Below are 24,117 nucleotides of genomic sequence, written 5' to 3'. Positions count from 1 at the left end.
TCTCAGCTGTGAGTACAAGCAAATAAGGATCATTCTTTATATTTATTCATTTTTAATACTTTTTAAATGCTTTCGCATATTTTATTTGATCTCCCACTCTCTGGGAAGCACATAGCTGATTTAAGGACTATCTCTGTAAGTTTTCTGTTTTCCACATCCTTGTTACTCACTTTTCACTGGGTGCTGGGCATGCAAAACAAGATCCGTTCCTAAAGGAAATACACTGGTGGGAAATGGAGCTTATGCTACTAGAATTTCATGAAAATTGCTTCATTTTTATTGTTGCTATATCACCCTGTGTGACTGACATACTTGATTCTGATATGATCCTATACTCTGTGAGAGGAAATTAATAATCTTTCCTGAAAGATTTGTTAGAACTGATTCTATTGTGACAGGTAATATAAAAATGCATCTGCGAGTAGATAGTCAGAAAATATTAAATGGGCAAACTTCTTGACTATAGTTAAAGAGTTCATGTGTGCCCTTATCATGGGATGTCTATCATGTAAACATTGCCAAGGGAAAACAAAATTCAGTGCTTAGCCTAGGCAATAAAATAAGTTCACATTACTGTAAAATTTTCAGTAAAACTAGATTTTCAGTGAAAATATTTCTTTTACCTATTTTGTTCTTTTTAAAATATGATGTACAAAATAAATCAGAATATGCTTTCCAATCAGTTGGAATTAGTCTAGCCTTTTAATTTTAATGGGTAAGCATATTCCTTCAGTTCCAAATGACATCATAATGGGCACAGAGGGAAGCTAGGTGTGAGCGATGAGCTGTGAAAATAAGTGTTATAAAGTAGAAGCAGTAAGTTGAGGGTTAAACAAGCAGCATACCAACTCCTCACTCATCAACATGGTTAAGTTCCAAAGGGCAGGTCAATATACAAAAGAGAGTTCAATTATGGAAGTGTCGGGGGCACCATATAAGGAGCTGATGACATCCCCCACGGTAGCTCTGTGCATTGTTCACTGCCCCTTAGGTGCCCCTGGGAAATCTTGGGCTGGGGTGTGAATGGTGTGGCAGACTCTCTTGTGGTTGGGAGATGTCTGCTCTCCACCGTCATCTGCCCTGGGGGAGAACACTCCTTGTCCTCTGTAGGCTGCTTCCTAGCGCCCTTCCTGAGTGGGACCTCACCTGTTCTCTTTCTGCCACCTGCAAAGATGTGGACCCTGCTACCCTTCATCTACCCAGCCCCAAAGCTTCATGGAGCCCCACTCCCATTGCGCTCCCCCACCACAAACTGCTCTGATACCATCAGGACTTTGCCTGAACTTCTTCAGCCCACCTGCCATTGTGCTTCATCCACATCACCCCATACCCTCCTAAGCTGAACCAAGGCATCATGAACAAATGAAAAAGGTACAGTGTCGCCAGCCAGCTACTCTCCCTCATGTGGCCCCATTGCCTTTGGGCCTTCGGATGTATTGTTTAGGATGGTGCACAGAGTGGTCTGGACGCTGCTGAAAACCCATGTGTGATCCAGACTACTGGAGGTGCCACTTGAGGATATTGTCCACATTGTTGTAATGAGAACTGTTGGACAACGTGGATACGGATTGAGTGCACTTTAATTTATACAAAACATGGGCTCCTGCCGCATCCCCAACAGGACAGTCTGTGGTGATTACTGTTGTTAGGTGGCACGGGGTTGGCTCCTGCTCAGCGTCCCTACAGACAATACAACTAAACACCACCCAGCGCTGTGCCCCCTTCACAGTGTTCTCAGGTTGAGAGGTTCCTCGTTTGCCCGGCCCCTCTACTTTACACAGCATGATGTCCTTTTCCAGGGAATGGTCTCCTCTGACAGCTCGTCCTAAGTACAAGAGACAAAATCTTGCATGGTTGCATCTAAGGAGACTTCTGGCTATACGTTGTCCAAGCCAGACTGGCTTGTATTTCAGCAGTCCATGGGAGGGCCAATGACCTTCACCAGCATCATATTTCAACTGCATCAATTCTTCTTCAGGCTGCCTTATAATGTCAACTTTCACATGCACACGAGCTCTGTGAAAATACCAGTTTCAGCCAGGCCCACCTTGGTCCTCAAAGTAGCATCCTTGCTTTTCAACACTTTATGGAGGCCTTGTGTATCAGATTTGCCAAATTCACTGTGTCTTTTGATCTCTCGACTGTTGTTTCCATTAGTATTGATGGTGGATACAAGCAAGCAAGACAAACTCCTTGACAACCCCTCTCTGTGTATCATGTTACTTTTTTGTCCAGTTGTGAGGATTTGTATCTTCTCTACATTGAGTTATAGTCATACTGAAGGCTAAAATTCTTGATCAGTAAGTGCTTCAAGTTCTCCTCGCTTTCAGCAAGCAACGCAGTGTTCTGCATATCACAGATGGTTAATAAGCCTTCCTCCAATTCTGATGCCACATTCTTCTTCCTATATTCCAGCTTCTCTGATGATTTTCTCAGCATAGAGATGAATAAGTATGGTGAACGGATACAACCCTGATGCACACCTTTCCTGATTAAACCATGCAGTGTTCCCAGGCCATAATATTTTCCATGGTCTCTTTGCATGTGAAAATTGGACATGATGCATCTGAATTGTGGTGCTGGTGAAGAACATTGAAAGCACTATGGACTGCTCAAACATAAGCAGATTTGTCTCAGCAGAAGCACTGCCAGCGTGCACTTTAGAGTCACGGATGGCAGTAGTCCATCTTACATATTTTGGACATGGTGTCAAGAGAGAGGCTCCCTGGAGAAGGACATCATGTGTTTGGTGAAGTGGAGGGGCAGTGGAAAGGATGAAGGTCCTGAAAGAGATGGATTGACACAGTGGCTGCAGCAATGGACTCAAGCCTGGGAGCAAATGCAAGGATGGTTCAGGGCCGAGCAGTGTTGCCTTCTGTTGCCTGGGGTCACTGTGGTTCAGCAGGGATTCAATGGCACCTAGCAACACAGCAGTGTCCCCTTGTTCTCCTCACCCAGCTCCCTCTTGAACTGTGCGCAGGGGCTGCAGGCGCACAGTGAAGGGCTCTGAAATCCCCAAACTGCTCCAGGCTATTTGTCATTTGCTAGACCACGCAGTCAGATGCCTTTTCACAGGCAATACAACAGAATTCAACATCTTATCTGAATCCCATGCTTGGAGCATGACATCACCCATGATCTACCTGAGCCAAGATCTACCTGACATCACCCATGATATCCCTTGTCGCACATCCTCTTCTGAATCTGACCTGAGCCTCTGGCAGCTCCCTCGTCCCTGTCAATGTTCTGCTGCAACCTTTGTTGGATGCTCTCCAGAACGTGTTACTTAGGTGTGACATTGTTCTATAATTTGAACATTCTGTTGAGTCACTTTTCTTTGGAATGGGTAGAAATATGAATCTCTTCCATTCAGTTGGTCAAGTATCTGTCTTCCAGATTTACTGGCATAGACAAGCATGGGCTTCCAGTGCTTCATCAGCTTGTTGAAATATTTCCCTTGCTGTTCTATTAATTCACATTTCCATTGGTATCCCATTGATTCGTAGAGCCTAATGCTTTCAGTGCCACTTGAACTTCTTCCTTCAGTACTATGGCTTCTTGCGCATATGCTCCCTCTTGAGATGGTGGACTATCAATCAGTTCTTTGTGATACTGTAACTCTGTATATTCTTTCTGTCTCATTTGCATGCTTCCTGCATTGTTCAATATGTTTCCCATAGAATCTTTAATATTGATACCCAAGATTTGATGTATTTTTTTTAGTTCCTTCAGTTTAATATATGCTGAATGTGCTCTTCCTTTTTGGTTTTCTAATTATAGCACATTTAATTATGATACTTCACTTTATCTTCTTTTGTACATTTAATTATGCACATTTTATTATGATATTTCACTTTATCTTCTTCCTGAGCCGCCCTTTGAAATCTTCGGTTCAGCTCTTTGGCTTCATCCTTTCCTCCATTTGTCTCAGCTGCTCTGTGACTAAGAGCAAGGTCCAGGGTCTCTTCTGACGTCCACTTTGATATTTTCTTTCTTTCCTGTCCTTTTAAATATCCTTTTGCTTACTCCATGTATGATGTTCTTGATGTCATCCCATAGTTCATCCCATAGCTCATTAACATCGTTAATGTTAAACACATCAAATCTGATGCTGAGATGCTCTTAAAATTCAGGTGGGATATATTCAAGGTTGAATTTTGGCTCTAATTGACTTGTTTTATTTTGTTTAGCCTCAGCCCAAACTTACATATGAACAATTGATGGTCTGCTCCACAGTTGGGCCCTGGTGTGGTTTTAGCTCATAATATTGAGCTTCTCCAGAATCTCTTCCTACCGATTCAATCAACTTGATTTTTGTGTATTCAATCTGGAGAAGTTAAAGCATATAGTCTCCGTTTGTGTTATTATAAAAAGATATTTGCAGTGAAGAAGTTGTTGGTCTGGCAAAATTCTATCATTCAATCACTAACTTGATTTCTATTGCCAAGATCATGTTTGCTAACTATCATTCCTTCTTTCTTGTTTCCACCTTTACATTCCAATCACCAATAATTATAAATGCATCTTGATTGCATATTTGATCAATTTAAGACTGAAGACATTGGTCTAATTCTTCAGTTTCTTCATCACTAGGTTTGGTGGCTGATGTGTAAATTTGAATAATAGTTGTACTGATTGAATTTGCTTTGTATGCTGATAATTATCCTATCACAGAGAGTATTGTACTTCGAAAGTATGTGATGGGTCCTTTTTGAAGATGAAGGCAACCATTCCTTTTGAAACTTTCATTCTTAGCAGAGCAGATCATATGATTGTCTCATTCCAATTGGCCCTACCTGTCCATTTCAACCACTGCTAGAATATCAATTTTTTGGCCTTCATCTTAATTTTTGATGATTTTCAACTTTCCTAGATTCATGCCTCTCATGTTCGAAGTTCCAGTTATTAATTGATATCTGCAGCTGTTTCTTCTCACCCCCATCACCAAGTTAAGATCCTGAGGGATTTACTCCCACACGCTTTCCTCCCGTGAGTTGTTATGACTGACTTCACTTTAAGAAGACAACTCTTACTCAGTTATAATTGGAGTCTGATATTCTAGTGCATCTTTAATAACAGGACAAACTTTCTACAGCAGTTAACTTGAATACAAATTCTCTATTATCATTTAACTGACAGTACTAATCAAGGTACAAAATAAACACCTGGAATCACAGTGGGAAAGATAAAAAGTAACATAAAAGGAAACATTTACATGAACTGCTGATAGTTTGGGGCTAATAAATATTAAATTTAAAATGTTCTTATAAAAAGCGTTGAGTTTTTTGAGATATTAGGAAAATTATTTGGTTTGCAGCAATGCTACTATTTCTAAGATTGTCATCTCAGCAGCATTGCTCATGTCTTAAGTATCTAATCTTTAAGAGTTAATAGGCGAGGTAAATGGCTTACATACTCAGCTGCCAAATGAAAGAGTGGAGGTTAAGTTTACCCTGAGGCACCAGGAAAGAGAGGCCTGGAAATATACATCCATACATTTTGTCATTAAAAAGCCTATGGACACAGTTCTACTCTGATGCACCCATGAGGTTGCCTTGAGTTGGAATTGGCTCTCCTGGAGCTGGTAGAGGTATCCAAGAAGAAATTTTAAAGTTGAAAAGATTCCTTTGGCTGTGTCCCAGTTAAGGATCATGTTGCTTTGTTTTCAAAATTCTCTCTCAATAGGTTTTAAGACAGTACTCAGAAAGGTTGTTATGGACCAGGAATTCTCAACTCTGGCTGGACATCAGAATTATTCACAAAGATTTAAAGAATATCGATGTCCAAATCTCACCCTCAGAGATTCTGAGTCAAGACCTCTAAGGGAGAAGGTTTATTTGTACAACATCGGTAGATTATTCAAATGATTGGCTTGGGCAAAGAGTTAATTTTGTAGACTTACAAATGGAAACAACAGATGATTGTTTTGAAAATATATGTATATTAGGCCAGATTGTCTAAAGCAGAGGTTCTCAACCTTCCTAGTGCCGTGACCCTTTAATACAGTTCCACCCCCAACCATAAAATTATTTTTGTTACTACTTCATAACGGTAATTTTGCTACTGTTATGAATCGTAATGTAAATATCTGATATGCAGGATGTATTTTCATTGTTACAAATTGAACATAATTAGAGCATAGTGAATAATCACAAAAACAACACGTAATTATATATTCTGAAATATTTCTTTCTAATTAAAAATACATGAAATTGTTTCTAGAAGCAAGGTGTAGCATGAGTAACAGTCTTCACACCGGGTACTCGTATGGGAGCATATCTGCACGTGGGCAGACCCTCCTGGAGATGGATAGAGGAGCGGTGTCTCCATTCCTAAAACCATTGGAAATAATGCGTTTTCAGATGGTCTAGGCGACCCTGTGAAAGGGTCATTCAACCCCCAAAGGGGTCGGGAACCACAGGTTGAGAACCACTGGTCTAAAGAAACAAAGCCAGTAACACTCATCTATGTACAACAAAGAACTTCATACCAAGAAGCAATATTACATCAAGATAAGCAACTTTACATCAAGCAGATACCCCAGGCCATTTTGACTCAATTCCTTAAGTCCAAAGCTAGCCAAGGCCCTCTTCAGACTCACCTAGCTGACACTGAACAGTGAAACGGGAAGCAGGGATATCACAGGCTGGTGAGTGCACAGCAGTCACATGGATCTGGGGTCAATGGAAACACGGAAGGGCACTGATGGCTGTCAAGGTTGGGCAGCGCACATGGGGCTGCCCCTAGAGGCAAACACTGAGTCCCAGTGATGCCCCATCAGGAAGAAGGTGAAGTGGCATAAAAAGAGAGTTCCTAGAGTCCCTCATCATCATTCAAAAGGCCACATCTGCTATTGGTTTGTTGACAGGTTTGACTTCCCCACTACCTATAAAACCATCCAACTGGTTGACATAAAATCATCCAGCTACTACAATATGCATATCCATAAACTACTAGAACACTCTAACACAATTATTCCAAAGTAAGGTGAGTTTGCTGTACTACTTGTTATTGTCTTGTGTAGTACAAAAACACTACCAAAATGTTTTGATCAAAATTCTCAACTATTTTAGAGCCTCCCCCCAAAGGAATAACAAAACAAAATAAACAATAAAGCATGACTGTGCTTGCTTTGGGGTTAGGGTCAAACATGTGAGGTTATTGAGTCTTGGAAAAATAGAATCAGCTATCACATCTTCATCATTTTTCAATTACTGACCTTGTGATTAACACCCCAACTGGTAACCGACTATGCCACCAGAAGTCCTTTATCAGAACAAGACCCAAACCGAACTGGCTGCCATCAAGTAGGTGCTGAGGAGCTCTGGTGTCACAGTGTGTCCTGTTGACTGTGGACTACAAGGTCAGCAGTTCGAAAGCACTGGTAACTGCATGGAAGAAAGAAGAGACTGTCTACTCCCATAAAGAGTTACAGTCTCAGAAACCCACAGGGCAGTCCCAGTCTGTCTTATCTGGTTGCTATGAGTCAACCATAATTATAGCGACCACTTACTGAGCAGTGCATTGAGTGTCAGGCTTACATTTAATTTCATAATATAGCTATGCTGACAGCTATCCCTATTTTACAGGTAAAATAGATTTAGGGAGATCAAGGGATGTGCTTAAGTCCAACCAATAATCAGGCAATATAGCTACTTCTTGTTCTTCTTCTTGTTCTTGTTCTTCTTTGTAAAATAGGGCCAATTTGGGGCTATTTGTTTATTGCTTGATTACTTGTTTGATTTACAGTTTAATTATTCTTTAATGGGTAATAGTCATTTTGAAGCTGTTTTGCTCTGAAAATGAATCCTGCAGTTGAGGGATGTGAATAGGCCTGTTATCAGATAGAGATAATGGAAAGTCGGTTCTGGCAGACATAGTTAGGTCAAATTGCAATCATTTGCTCTCTTTAGACCCATCTTAAAGCTGTTTCGGTTTTTTAAAAAGTGAAGAGGAAGCACGTGGATGAAGCCCCTGGGGAATCCCCTCGACGGTGGACCAAGGATGTGAAGAGCCTCGCTGACCTGCAGAAGCCATTGGAGAGTGGATTGTTGCAGATGCGGGGAGATGAAAATTTAGCACCCTATCATTTGATCTTCCCTAAATCCATTCAAATTTTTTCTAGTTTTTAATATTTTCTAAGTGGTCTTCTTGATGTTTGTGGCTTCCCATTCAATATGCTCCCTGAAACCCATGTACATCTTCAGCTCAGATCATCAACCCATCTTGCCTCCTTACTTCCTCAAAAATCACCTAATCTTCATCTTTAATATTTTATATAAAATATTAATTTTCATAGCTCCCTAATTTTCCTTCTTACTTAACCTAATGTGTTCTTTTGGATTCTCCAGAGAAGCAAGCCAGTGGTGCTTATCTGTACATAGAAAGAAATTTATATCAAGGAATTGCTCACACACTTAATAGAACTGGGTAAATCCAATCAGGTTCAAGCCTATGTATCAGAGATAAGTGGGAGGCTTCTCCTGCCTCTTAGTTGTAGGGGCTGATGAATAGGAAGTAGAAATATGAAGCAAGAAGACCATAGGCTGTGGATTCAGCGCTGAATGAATCCAAGGTTGGCCAAATGCCTCCAAGGTCCGACCTTTGTCTGCTAATGGGTCCTGGGATTGGTAGGCGCTCTCACAGGAGGTTCAAGAAGCAGGCAATGCATGCATATCTGTCCATAGAAGTTGATAGCCAGCACTGTACACTGTCAATCTATATTAATATTACACCACACTGAACGAAACCTGCCTCAATTGTATCAAGATTGCTCCAGATCCTTTCTATAACTGCTTGTATTCTTCACAGAAGATCCCATCATGGAATTGAACATATTTTGTTAGATCATATCTTTGGCAAATCCTGGCCCACCCAAGTTGACTTAAAATTTAACTATCACACCGAATATATGTATTTGTCTATTGTCTGTGTCCCCCACTGTATGTGAACTCCAAGAATGTAAATCCATTGTCTATTTTTTATTGCTCTACTCCATGCTACTTACACCAGTACCTATCACAAAATAGGTGTCCAGCAATTATTTGTCAAGTTAGTTAAATGAACTTTGTCAATTAATTAAACTTCCATATCAAAACTCTCTTAAAATCATAATCCCCTGTGATTATTTCAGTCACTTGGGCTAACACATTTCTATTCATGTTGAAGCTAACATGAGTTACCCAATGCAGCTTTTCTTGACAGATAATTGAATGGAGTTGCTAAATGAGTCTGTCAACGACTTGCATAAAATCTTCACTCTTCCTAATACACTTGGGAATGAGCAAGGGTGTGCCTGAGTTCCAGGCATCATCTAAATGTTCTGCTTAGCACTTCCCATAAGCCAAGGCCTTGTAAAAGCAAAGGTCTCATTTAAACCCACAGTATTCCACCCAGCATGTCACGTAGGAAAATGGTACAGGGCCTGTGACTGACCTCCTCTAACTTCACAAGGAGAATCACAATCAACAACCCAAGACTCATTCCTACAAGGCAGTGGTCAATATGCCTCCCCTTTCCAACCTTTTATGGGTGCTGATACCAACAACCTTCCCACAGCATTCTCACCTATAATAATTTATTGTAATGGCTCCACAAAACTGACAGATCATACTCACAGTTATGGGATTTGTGAGGAGACTAAAAGGTTATGAATCCGGATCCAAAACAACTCAGGTTACAGTTTTTGCTCAGGGCAGTGTCTTCTCAGTCATACCAACAAACATGCTTATGTCTCACAGCCTTTTGGCCTGACCCAGCCCTGTCCCTGCAAGTGTAAAGTGCTTGTAACTCTACCAACAAGTACCTAGGGTCACTCCAATATACTAAAAAGGCCCCTGCCTGCAGGCATGCAGCGTTCTCACTCCTTGGACCAGGACCCCCCACCCCACCCAACCCCCACTGTCTTGTGTTGGTCTCCTGACTACCACCTCTGCCTACACTGCTGGCTTGGCTGCCTCTTTCAGTCTCTCACCATTTGGGGTCTCACAGCTTGCTTTCTCCAGGTTCAAGGGAGTTCAATGCAAGAAATGGGGGTCAAAGAACACACCTCCACTCTTAGCTCTCCTTTCTTCATGGTAGGAAGATCTACTCTGTCGCTCATTTTAGACCTAGTAGGATTGCAAAGCTGACCAGTCCTCATGATCAGGGTCTACGCACTTGGGAGTCATGTACCTTGCTCACATTACAAGTAAGCTGCTCCTTTCCCTTTGGCAGCCACAAACGCATCACATTGCATGGACCTACCAAGTCTTTTGTTGGGAGTCACAAAGACTATGGCTAGAAAGGTGGGTCAGGTAATTCACTGCACGGCAGTGCCCAAATTAAATGTGTTGAATTTCGACATGCACTATTTCTGAAAACAAAAAAGGACAAGACTTGAAATTTGTCTCTTCCTAGCTTCAGGGTTTGGGGGCAAGCACGGACTTTTTAAGCTTCACATTTCTTGTCTGAAAAGGGGCATAATAATATCTTGTTCACTGGGCTATAAATTAGGTCATCTGTATAGCATGTTTAGCACTGTTTGTGAGCAATATTGAGCAAACATTAATACGTGTTGAATGTGCTTATTATTACAGTGAGAGTATCCTCTTCCATTTAATTTCTCTTCTAGGCTCGATGTTTCTGAAACTTCACTTAGAACAGTTTTTCCTTTGACAAAGAAATGATTTTATGACTTAGGATCAAGTTGCATAGCCAATAATTCCAATATTTAATAGATTCTGACCTTTCCAATTTTTTTTGCATGTTTATGCTCTTGGTAACTAATAAGAATGGAAACGAAATGGCTTACAGTAGGGTAGTCTGAAAGACGGGGTGGTAAAGCAAGTCTGTAACTTGAATCACTCAATTTGATTGTCCATATAATAGGCTTCCTGTGTTAGTCTGGATAGACTAAAGAAACAAATCCACAGACACTCATATGTATATAAGAGAGAGCTTTATATAAAGGGTAAGTGCACATTAAGAAAGCATCCCAGCACAGTTCTGTCCAAGCCCACAAGCCCAACATTAGCCCATATGTCCAACACCAATCCACAAAGTCCTCTTCCATCTCACAAAACACACGCAATGATGCCGACTGCAGGAGGAAAACTGAGTCAGTTAATATGTAAGCATCTCAGTGCTGGCAGGGCTCTCCACACGGCTCCTCCAGCACCCAGGGCTGCATCAGGGTAGGTCCATGTGGTTTCTCCTTAGGGATGTCTTGCAGGAAGTGAGCTTTGTCAGCTGAAACAGGGAACTGGCTAAGGCAGCTGCACCCTGGTCCAACCATCAGGGAGCAGGAGACCCGAGAACCAGAAAGGCGAGGCTCACTGAGCCGTTTTTATCTCTCCACCCTTCAATTAACTCCACATGTGTTTATTGGCCAGGTTGGCACAATAAACCTTAAATATCTCAATTCCAAACTTATTTATCCTTCCTCCTTTTTTTCAGAAAACAAAAACTACTCTGTGTCCTCTTGGTAATTACAACCTTTTGTACTATAGGCCATCATCCAGGATAAAGTGTAAGTACCTGCTTCTGCAGCCACTGTGGATTGTTCCATCACTCCCCCCAAAGGTGGTACTGCCCAATTTGGGAAACATGGATCTACACTGATTAACTCACTGTTTTCACACCTCACAGATGTAGGAGGACGCTAAGTGATCTCGATGATTATTTGTTGCTTCCATTCACCCCAGACTTTTAAGTGTAAGGGTGGTGTAATCATAGTGATTGCACAGGATAGTTTTCTCTGGGGCTTTGGGGCACCTTTTGTATTGCAAGTCTACTACCGCAGTCACTTGCAAATGCAGAAGCATCCGTTGTGGAAGATGGAGAGTGTCTGCGTGTGATGCTCCCGGGTGAATGCCGAAAGCCCGGAAGTGTAGTTGATCGAGGATATACTTATTGCAGGAGTTCTGTGCTCTCCGCGGCAAATACACTCCTGCAAGGTTGCATGTAAGTCAGATGATTGTAGATTGAAGAATTTAAAAGGCATCAAGGGAGCTTGTTATTTATGCAAATCCCCCTGTGAACTCTTCAACTTTGAGAATCCTTTTGTAATTTAAAGCATTTAAACTTTTGTGTAAATCTTTTTATTTTTAATTGAAGTACACTCCTCTACTGCAAGAGGAAAAAAAGTAATTCAAGGTGGTCCCCCTGCTTACTGCTTGTTTTCTCATTGTTGTGTCAAGAAGTGGTCCCAGGAATGCTGGCATGTGGGCATGATAGATTCTCGTAGGTGGGCCAAAGGCCTGGCACACCCATCGAGCACAGACTTGGCCATTTCTGCCCCTTTCCTGTCAAGCACACTACAGATGTTTTCCATCTGGAACGCTGGGAACTCCAGCCATTGAGATCTTTCCTTGCTCTCCCGGTCTTTCCTTGAGCTAGCTGCTTCTTCTCACTGCCGCTTCACTATGCATGCGCTGCCTGTGCCCCTGGGCATCTAGCCGATCCCCCCCCCCCTCCCCCGCCCCGAACTGTGAGGACGGACAAGGCCAGTGTGTCTGCAATTCTTCACTCGATGCCAAACCTGGCTTCTGGCACATAACATGTGCTTACTCAAGATTGCCTGGGAGAAAAGGAATCAGTGGATGAACAGTAGCCAAATCCCCTTTACCTACAGTCTTTTGGTAAGGGGCGTAAGTGATAAATGAGCGAACTCTGAAATTTCTGACCTCGTTTTTTTCACTCTCCATCTGCTCACTCAGCTTCAGCCATGCCGGTTTTCAATTTAACCGGGAATTTCCCTATCAGTTGCCTGGGGCACTTGTCCTCGTACTGTGGGAATCTGACTCACCTGGGTCAGATTAGAACTGTGGGCCACAGGCTTGGCAATGCTGGATCTTCCGGAAGGAGATCAGCGGGTCTTTCCGCTGAGGTGCCTCTCCTCATCTTTCAGTCTCATTACAATCACATTTCCTCAGAGTAACCTTTAGAAATCCCTCCCTAAAACAACAATTCCCATCGCAACCCTTAGACACATGTTTCCTTCCCACCCGTCACTCAGCGATCTATTTACTCTCAGCTCCAAAATCTGGGCTGCAGGAGGTGAGGGGCAATCTCTGACTCACCACACTCTCTCAGAGCACAACAGGAAACAAAGCACGTAGAAGATAAGCATTCAATACTGTCAACTGCAAACAAGAAATACATTTTCTGTATTGTTTTCTTTTTCTCTATGTTGTTGCTGTCTTTAGTACATTGTACTTCCCTCCAGTAATAGGTATTTAAACATTTTAATTTGACCGTAATATAATTTATAAAGTGCTTTTGAATCATATCTTAATGATTTTTACGTGTGTGTTTAAAATACCCTTATTTGTGAGTTGAAATGGTTGAGAATATATCTTCAATGACCTTAAAACTATAAGGAAACTTGCATCCTGTCCTCATTTTATCCGTACACAATAGCTCAGTATGAAACGCACATTTGTTGATTCTATACTGACTCGTTTTATCTACCAGTAGCATCAGTAGCCCTTCTGTCACATGGGAATACTTTTTCTAAGATTGTGTTACCTACACTTTTTAAAAATCAACTATATTTTATTTTTGACTCCCGCATTCACTTTTAGAATGTCTGAGACTGACCCATTATTTTAACTAAACAAAATGGCATTTAATGTCCTTTGACTGCTTTGTAACAAATAAAATAATTAAAGCTAAATATTATGAAGTCTCATTGTTTTGGAAACGCAGTCAACCACTATCTTGTCATCAAGATGGTTTCATTTAAAGCTGACATTGGAATCACCAACAACAGCCCCTTTCTCTTTGTTGCTTAGGTCTTTGACTATGATTTTGGACTGCAGGATGACTTCATGGGCTCAGCCTTCCTGGATCTCACACAGTTGGAGTTAAAAAGGTAACCCTGACCCGTTGGTATCATATTGCACCTTGCTTCACAGATTGCATTCTGGCAGCTGCTCGGCCATTTACTAGTTCTCAGCCTTTCTACTGGAAGAGTGTCTGAAGTACAACGTTCTCAACGATACTCGAAGAAGAATGCATTGCCTCTGCCAACCTCACTTGGCAATGCTGAGTCAGCTGCAAAGTTCCTGAACAGCTGCTCTGTCCCCCAGCAATGTAGGGGTACAAGATGCCTCCCTCAATCTGACCTGGCCCCTGTGGTTTTATGGTTATCGTTAGATGCTATTAAGAACATGTCATTGTAGTGAGGCATAATGAAGATTGTGCACTTTAATCAGCGTGATTAATTTGAGAGCTAGAACATTACATATGAAATAAAGCTTGCACAGTTCACATCAAAATCAAGAACCCGTATCCCTTGAGCTGAAGGGGATTCTATTTTTCCTACCACCTGTCAGACTAGGTTGCTGAAGATTGCTCATAAAAGGGAGGCATATTAATTACATTTGCTCGGTTGTAGTGGTGTATCATCGCGTAAATAGTTGTAATTGTCTATTATTGCTAATAGTGATATTTCTTGCATCTAATTATTTCAAAGTGCATTTCAACATCAGCATTAAGAATCAGCCATAAGTGGTGCCTGAAGGACAGAAAGGGGTTTAATAGAAGGTCAGCAGTCCTAGAAGAAATTGTGCAGGAAACTATAGAATCTATGATGGTGTTCATTGGTCATATTATGTGACAGGGATAATAAAGGCAGAAGGACAAGCCAGATAACTATATGTTGTCAGCCTGGGTGATAGGGAAATCTCTGAAGTTTTGTAACCAGCGAATTAACATAGTGGCAGTGAGAACGTCAAGCCCCAGCGGCAGCTTGTTGGTGGACGTATTTCCCTCCGGCTAAAGAAGAGATTAGCTTTTTTGTCCTCCCTGCAGGTCCTCCTACCAGCCTGAAGGAAGGAGAGGATTTGGGAGGCTGCTGCCCCCACAGCTGCAGGAAGTGCCCTAGGAACATTGTACCTGATCCATCATCACGAAACCTGAGCTCAAGCGAGAACAGACAGTGCTGTGCTAAATCGGCCACAATGATCTATTCCGTGACGTCTTCACAAAGACTTCTAAATTACGTCACTTAAGCACAGAACACAAATTTCTCTTGTCCTCTATTAAAGGTAGAATACTGATGAAAATTACTTTAGATGGAAAAAGTATAGGATGACTAAGAAATTAAACGCACATGCTGTTTCTTTTCCACCTAACTTAGTTTATGTACTGAGTTAGCCTCTTCTCATACAAACCAAGTATCAAAATGCCACTTTTTAAATATCAGATTAAATTTTGTGTATCTAGTCAGTAGTACCTAGGTATAAAAAAGATGGATACTATTGGTGGTCTTATAAATACTTGTATTGCTTTACTAATGCATTGAATTGTAATATAGTACTGTCAGGGGAAGCCAGCCCCTAACACATCATTATGGGTCTGGTAGGCAAAATTGTACAGCGATAATGGGCGAAGATCATAGTAAAGTTACAGAGAGCATGAGAGATAGAAGAGGAGTATTGAAATAAATGGAGTCAGACACCATTCATGGTAGCAGGTTCACCTCAGCCCCACTTGATGGTCCACGTGGAGGGAGAGAGAGAGATTTAATGCTAGCCCAGACCATTTATATTCTCTGGGGACGTGCAAGCCCCATAATTACAGGTGAGGACATATGTCACTGGAAGGGGCTGTCCTGTGGGTAATACAGTAAATGAGAGGAGGGTGGTCTAGGGATATGCACGCATTAGGAAAGGGAGGGATTGGGGTTATACATATGACAAGATGGGCAGATCCTAGGTTTAGGATGGCAGCTTAACTTTGACCTGTTCTCTGGGTCTCCATAGGAACCATTATCAGTAGGGTGTAAACCCCACCTACTGGAACCAAATAGATGGCTGCAGGTGTCCATTGTCTTCAACAGTAGGGAGAGGGGCCTGCCATATTGTCTGGTTGACTAATTGCCTGTGAGCATCTGAACTCCCCCCACAGTATAATATGGGATATTTCTTTTTTAAGTAATAGATAAGTCATAGAGAACTATCATAAAATAATCACAATTTTTTAAATCATTTCCATGTAATCCTTATAAATATATCATTAAAGTTTTCTATTAATTTTATATGTGATAATTATAGGACAATGAACCAAATTGAGATGTTACCCCACACACACATGTTCTATAATATCTATGATACATATTAGTATGTTTATGCTAAAAATTAAAAGAACAAAAAACATTTATTGAATAATAAGCCATACTGATTATTTCTAGCTACATTCATATCAGAGCAATTGGCATTATAACTATGATCATTTATGTAGACTATCAATGTGACAGCTGATGTTATCAGTCAAAACTCACAACTCCAGAAACCAGTTCATGTTTCATTGTGTCCTTTCATAATTCAGTGAGTAAGCATCGTGTGGAAGAGCCTCCTGGTATCGCATAGTTTCAGCACTGAATAAAAGGTCTCAGTCCTGGTCGTTTAAGAAAAGCCCATGCAGGAAGTCACAAACAAGTAGCTTTAAACCCCATCTTGGTTCTTCAGGGATGGAATTCATGTCTAGGCTCTTTAAAAAGGTTGGTTCTGATATGCAGCAAGAATTGTGAAAATCTTTATGTCAAGTATCTTCCACTGACCTTCACTCAGCCAGAAGTTCCCAGTACCATTTAGCATCAGGAAGACAAGGGTCTTACTTTGGTTTGGACCCAGAACCTAGTACAGTGTTATCCAACTATTCAACACGGACTCAGTTCATATTTTGTGAAATAAGTGAATAACTAAACAAGGAAAAAAATTCCTATTTACCAATGTTTCAAAGGTATTTTGTTTGGTGGATGCTGACTATTCCATAATCTTATAAATTTATAATGCATACTAATCCTTATTGTTCAAAATTCATTGAAATAGGCAAGCAAGATATTCCTTTCGTATTGTCAGTATTTTGCACTCTTTCCTTACACTGACTGTGGATGATATAAATAATTCATAATCTCACCTTCAGAGACTCTTATCTAATTCCCCACCTTTGTTCCTCAACTCTTACAAGTACTGATTTCCTTATCTTCCGTTCTAAAATTTGTCTAAGCATAGGTTTAAACAAAAGTGTGTGGGTGGGGGGAAGGAGGAGAAGAAGACAGAAAAGAAATAGAAGTGTTATTATAAATATTGAATATAACATTAATTAATTATATAATGTTATCAAAATATGTTCAATATAGATCAAACAAATTGTATCTTCTATGTTAAATTTCCATTTTCTTCCACCCATCTCTTTACAACCTATGTCTGCATTTAAAGAGAAGCATAAAGAACTAACACTTGGGCAGTGATCAGCGAATGACTATGGACTCAAACTCAGAGAAACTAGGGACTACTGCAGCTTTTAAAAACGATTGTAGGTTCTTGGCCACCACAATCCAGACATCCATGGAGGTCAGAGACTCGCCCTTTCATTCCAGTGTAACCAGTTGACCTAAAGTCTACTGGATAAGAGGACACATTAATAGTATTTTGATAGCAATGAAAGTTGTGCCAGGAAAATAAAGGAAGACATTCTAAAAAGAATAAATCACATTTATGTAAACATGTGTCCGCAATGTATATGAATATAAGTCCAACTACATTGCTATTGGGGTTCTAGCTCAGACATGTACAGGTGTATTTCAAAAATATACATTTAAGCATGTTTGTGCATTCAGTGGATGGTTGTAGACAAGTTCTCTCAGTAATACACTTGTCTGGGAGGGTCTTCAAAGGTAAAGGATACTTAAAAAAAAAGTGTTACAAAAAGATTGGCTAGCTCTTAGAGCTGATTTTTCCATCAGCTTTTCAAGCAAGATCCAAGCTAATGAAGATGGTTTTATGGAATGAATTGTAATTGAGATTTATCAATACAATCTATCCAGTGGGATCCAATCAGAATCGATGCCTTGTAAGAAATCTGCGAGGCCAGTTACATTCTGATCTGACCAGATCAGAAGTTTATGGAGAGTGTTTGTGAGGATGTTCCAGGGGAAACCTTGAGAGATTTTCTCCAAGGACACAGGATGATAACAGGAGATTTTTTGGGAAAAGCTGTAAGAAACTAGAGAACTGCTTTGGGGAGGGGGGAAAGTCAGGATAAGTTGCAGCTAAGAGTTTTATTGGCTTTTTTCCTATCACACAGTGCCCGCTCATTTGTCCATGGTAGCAAGGACTGTCCTATGAGAATTTCCTTAGGAAACTTTATTCCATCCACCTAACAGTCTCGATTTTTCCTCTCAGATTTCTTTGTGTTCCTCAAGCTAGGATATCATTGACAAGGAACAATCTGAGCCCTTCCATAATGCCCACACGGTTCATTTGACATGGTGTAAAGGAGGACAGAATGCTTCAGGAACGGGCTGGAGAGATTAGCAACGTAATCCTCAGTGTTTAGAACTAGTTGGAGGTTCTCTCAGCGGGGGGACGCAACTAACTTCACATTTTGATATTTTTTGTTTAATAAAAGTTCTATGATTTTCAGCAATTTTTCTTTGCCCTCATATGTAGTCTAAGAATATAAGTATGAAATACAGATTTTGTCTTTTCACCGAATGACTGCTCAAAATCTAAATGTCTTATATCACAGGCCCAAGGATGTGACCCTAACTTTGAAAGATCCCCATTATCCTGACCATGACCTTGGAATCATTTTGCTCTCCGTTGTTCTGACCCCCAATGAAGGAGAACCCAGAGATGTGGTAAGTCTCCCCAAAGCCTAGCAGAGGCTCCCCTTGCTCTCACCAAGTGAAGGCTGTGAGCCCTCTTCGGACCTAGTGGTCATAATAAAGAGAAGTTGCACATGAAAATCTGACCTTGGCCTTCGTTTCTGTGAGTCTCCTGGGTATTTGTACTCACACTTGCTGTACCTTTTGAAATCCAATCCCCTGTCCCGTTCTCCAGATCAGAACTGCTTGTTGTCATTAAGGGACACGTTTGCCTCTTTAGTGATGTTGTCTATCACATTTAGATGTGTTATATTCTGGACACATATCTGTATTCATTTGGGGTATGCATTAATTAGTGAGTTGACCATCTGGAATTCCACATGGGGGTGTCCAGACCCTTCTATGTCGATTATATTCTCAGGTGTGTCATAACCAAGGAAACCAGATGAAATTATAACAGAGTTTCTGCTTTTTGACCTGTGTTTGCTGAATGATCAGTGAGTCCTCTTCATCTTGTTGGCCTTCCAGTTTGGTCTGGCCCATTGTTCGGTACTGGCGTCCATGCCCACCATGCTGCGAGGTGGACTGACAGGGATACGCTGGGGGGCAATTGTCCCAGCACTGATGAAGAGGCATGAAAGATACCAGCTGGGACCTACATCAGCGTGCTTGCCAATGCCCTCACGCACTGCTCTCCAGAGATCATGTTTTAGACTCCGTGCCCTTTCTTGTACCTGAGAGCTACTCTAACCTGATCAAATTTTAACGCATGTTAGTAGTTGACTCTTGCTTCAAGTTTGTTTAAGTAGATCTCAGCATTGAGTATATTGCTGTCTTAGAGTAAAGCACCATTAAAATCGCTATATAGTATCTGTTGGAAAGGTATGACTGACATTTTGTCCTAGATGGTAGATAAAAATAATGAATGACAAGATCAAACTTTTGAAGTGTTTTAAAGTCACTGGAAAATTCACCCCTTTTCTGCAAGTATTTCTTTCCATCTTTACAAAGATTACACAATGGTAGGCATATATGTATACATACCTATCATATCTATATATATATACCTATCATATATATATAGAATGCCATGCATGTAGACACTTAAAAACATATAATATCTGCTGAGCATACTTCAGTGAGCGAGGCTTAACCAGTGGCGAAGACAGATCTCTTTTCCAGCAAGTATTTCCTAATACAACTTAGTGTGAGAATTGAGCATGATGAAATTTCCTATGTGGTCAGACACACAGCACATGGGTATGCATGGAAAGGTTAGTGGGGGAAAAATACAGAGCATATTTAGAAAGGGAAATTATTCATGGAATCTTGTCATTTTAGAAGTTAGCCCCTCAGAAGACACAATTTTACCCAGCATATGCCAACCACTATACATACCCTCTCTGGCTAATTCATATAACGGAATAAATTATGAATGCTCAGATTTACTTTAAGTGTAAGCTAGATATTCACCAACATCTACTCCAAGTCAGGCTTTGTAGTAGGCATTTGAGTTATAACAGACCTCAGATCCAGTAGTGAGAACATCAGAAATAAGCTTATGAAAGTGGAATGAACAAGTGGTATAGCTTTTTTGCTTTTTTTGTACATACAAAAAATAGAAGTGTTTGTTCTTGTCAGGGGGCACAGAGTAGAGAGGCAAGGCACCTCTGAGAAAATAAAAATCAGAAACACGAGTAGGAGATAAAACAGCAGAAGCCAGGCAGAGAAGTATTTCAAGCAGAAGGGGCAGTACATACAAAGGCCCTGTGGTAAGAGACATCATTCCTATCCCAACTACCAGAGTTTGGAGACAGTGAGGATAGAGGTGCAAACTGACCCTGCAATGGAAGGGAGCTCGCTCCCCAGACGACGTTGTGCTTACTTTAAGGTCTTTTCTCAAATTGCAATGGGGAGCTACTGAAAGGCCTGTCAACAGGAAGTAGCATTTGCATATTTACCTTTTAAAAACATTTTTTTTGTGTCGACCCTGTAAAAAGGAAAAAATTAAAGCTATAAAATGAAAGCTTAGAGATCACGTAGGAAGCCACTGGATGAGGCAATACGACAGAGGCTTGGATAAGGGCTCTCAAAGGTAAAAGTAAAATCAATAAAATATAGAATATTGTTCCTGCCTGGGGGGTTCCTTGTACATTCATAAAGGCATACCTTCCTAAGTAAGACTACATAAATCCTGTGAGGTCTTGTGTGTCCCAAATTTGCAGTATTACTGGAGGCTGAAATGAGCAGTGACTTGGTGATTTGATTATCGATAGTCTGCTGAGCTCCTACATTAAACGGTTAGTTATTACGTACTCTCAAATAAAACTGAGGGTTTCAGGGAGCACGTTATCATCAAGAGATCTTATGACGACGCTGCTAAATTGTTCTATATTATACAGATTATATGCCAGCACCGAGTCCTGGTGACATAATGAATTATGCAGTGGGCTGTTAACCAGAATGTCTGCAGTTCAAAACCACCAGCCACCCTCCAGGAGGACGATGATCCTCCCATCAAGCGTTACAGTCTTTGAAACCCATAGGTGCAGATCTACCTTCTCCTCCAGGGCGGCTCTGAGTCAGCCTTGCCTCATGGCAGTGAGTTTGGTGTTGGTAGATGTCAGCACAGGCAAGGCAGTTTCCAATATTATTTTATTTCCCCAAACCAGCCTTCCTTTCTAAAACCCTTCTATCTCCATGGCGGTCCCAACTTACTTTTAAGCACAATTTCTTTTTTTAATTGAAGGAGAATTATTTTTAAATATTATGTGGCTGAGAGCTGTTCATTAATAGGTTATCCAACAAATAAGAAAGCGGATATATGGCATTTAATCAGACAGTTACACATCAAAAGCTAGTTTCATTCATATCCCCTTTTTTCTTCTCTTCATCGACCATCCACACTAACCTTTACTACAGTCTCCCTTGAAATCCTTATGCCATTTCCTTGATTCCGATCCCTTTGACCCAGTTTTTGGAAGCAATCCATCACTGCCATGTAATATTCTTCCACGGCCTGCTTCATGCCCTCCCCTCTCAGAGTTCAAGGTAACATTCCTTTGGGTTGTCGGCACAATGGTGGCTTCTTCCCCTGGTATGGTTATTGACTCCCAGCTCGCATCTCTCTTCTTCACCAAAGAAGCAAGCTGGTTAGCCAGGGCTCAAAGAGACACAATAGTGGCAGGCTGCTCCAGGGCTGGTCTCTTACTGGTGAATTGCCTCACGGTTCCACCTTGACAGCAGACACACCTGAGGAAACAGAGAAGCCTGACCAGTGTGACTATTTTAGGTAAGAAAGACTGTAGCGTAGCAAACTGGGTCAAAGGGGGGAAGGAGAGGGCTAGAGGACCCCTCCCACACGATAGTAAATTCTACTGAGAATCAGTATGGTACTTAGCTAGTCTGATGTCCTAGGTTTGATTCAGTTTCTAAGTGTACGTTTTAAATTACGAAAATTCCAAACAGATACTTATATGGACATAATCATTAGATTCTCTAAAACTATTTATCAAACTAATTATTAGATTTTGTGACATTGAACTGAATCTAGGGCATTTGTAGGCATCTGTTTTAAAAAAAAAGAGTTCATCTGCCAAACTTTGCGTTAGCTTCTACAGCTTTCTCATTTTTCCTCTTTTCAGCACATTTTCTTTTCTCTGGAACCTCCCATAGCTACAAACCCCTCCATAATTCACCTCTCTCAAGTCTAAAGTTTCTTCAATATAATTTATTCCACCTAAAAGATACCTATACTCCCACTTATTTCCTATGAAACCTGGAAAAAATATTATGTCCACACACCGGCCTCTGGGTGGCTCTCCGGTAGTAGCTCTTTTCAACCCGAGCCCTGTGGCGGCCCACTGCGTCGAGACCAAATCACCGTGAGGGCTTAAGGAGATGTGTCCGAGAACCAGGAGAAGGTACTGGAATTTTGTATTCCTACTTCAACATTCAAATCTTCGAAGCAGAACCACCCTTTTGAAAAGGATTATTTCATATTTTTAGTTCTTATACTTGTTCGCAGTTTCTAGTTCATTTCCTACTCTTTAGTTCTCAGAATCGTAGGCTCGGGATGATCTGTTTAAATCCAGGTAAGGTCACCTGGTTTCGTTATGTTGGGATGGCACTGTATGACAGACCCAAATCACGGTGTTGTCTTCATTTTGCAGCATTCTCTAGTGTGTTGGCTAAATGTATTTCTCTGGGCTATCGATGATGTTTCTTCATTAAAACCATCAAGGATTCAAGGTATTATCAAATTAGATTTTCATAGAAACTACCTGAAATATTTAGCCTCCTGCAGCAGTTAAAATGGCATGCTGAATTTCCACCAAGTACCCCCTCTGGGCCAGATCGCATTTAGGGAAATTGAAACTCAAAACGTGGCAAACTAGAAATCAGTTGCTTGTGCTTTGCAATCGCATTTAATTTATTGAAAATGCTGTATCAGAGAGGCAGAGGCTGGCTTTGCAGCAACCCTCCCGGAGAAAAGTTATAAGAAGAGTTCTGTTCTCTTTGGTTATTATCTCAGATGGAATTTAAGCTTTGGGGATTTAAATCTTTAGTCAAACACCACATGTTTATGCCTGTGTTTATATAAAACTTTGCTAAATATTTTATGTGTATTAAAACAGAGACTGGGAGGGATGAGTTTGAAAAGCTTTTAAACAATAAAGTCCCTAACAATGAAACAGGAATGGAACATTAACATTACGAAAAGGCCATGAAAAAGAAATCAGTGACTAGAAATACCAAATACTTTGCATCACAAAGTGCTACGATTTCCAAATCAGTTATCTTGTGAGTTTTTATGTGCTGTTCATACTGATAATTTATTCCATGAATAATGCAACTGGGAGGATTTCTCCCTGTGTTGGAGTGCCGGTTCGCGATTTCAGTACAACGGAGGCAAAAGTTGCATGAAAATCTATCAGCTTATGAATGTACTGAAAAGCCTTTAAAACATAAAGTCTCTAATTACAGCAATTTAAGAAGTCGAGTCTGAGAAACAGCAGAAGTGGTTCTGGGTTGGCTACATTCAAATATTCTCCATTAAGATTATGATTGAGTCTTTAAAGCTACATTCCCTATGTGTACATATATGTATATATGTATATATGTATATATGTATATGGATCCATTTTAAAGGGTCCAGCATTGTGTGTACAGGAAGCCATCATTTTCACGGGGGCATGCTTGATGACGTGCACGGCACAAGTGTCACTTCTGCTTTGAGTGCATGTCCCGTTCATGACCTGCAAAGGTGTGCAGTGTGTACATGTGTGTCCTATATCTGGCATGTTTTGTTTGATCGTGTGGTTGAGTTCTTTCTGGCTCTTTTCTTAGCAGAGTTCAATCCACAGATTTCTTCACTGGAGAATTTGTGAGATAAAAGTGAGTTAATTTGTGTTACACACTCTCTTAGATAACTTAGACCTATGTATTGCTTGGCTAAAGCTTAAAAAAAATAGAAGACTAAGAAACATATGAATTGGCTCTGGTTGGCTGGTAATAAA

The 24,117-nt window shown here is 40.8% G+C and overlaps 1 protein-coding gene across 4 annotated transcripts in view; it reads left to right on the top strand.

The window, feature by feature from the left end:
• MCTP1 (multiple C2 and transmembrane domain containing 1) overlaps window positions 1–24,117 on the top strand; it is a 669,880-nt gene that overhangs the window by 364,780 nt on the left and 280,983 nt on the right. For all 4 annotated transcript variants that reach the window (XM_075543074.1, XM_075543073.1, XM_075543072.1 and 1 more), the window contains exons 4-5: window positions 13,776–13,855; window positions 18,520–18,631. In XM_075543074.1, coding sequence (XP_075399189.1) covers window positions 13,776–13,855; window positions 18,520–18,631 — 192 coding nt within the window. The remainder of the gene's footprint in view (window positions 1–13,775; window positions 13,856–18,519; window positions 18,632–24,117) is intronic.

This window comes from Tenrec ecaudatus, chromosome 2 (assembly GCF_050624435.1).
Source record: "Tenrec ecaudatus isolate mTenEca1 chromosome 2, mTenEca1.hap1, whole genome shotgun sequence".
Lineage (NCBI taxonomy): Eukaryota > Metazoa > Chordata > Mammalia > Afrosoricida > Tenrecidae > Tenrec > Tenrec ecaudatus.
This window is presented reverse-complemented; position numbering and strand designations above follow the sequence as displayed.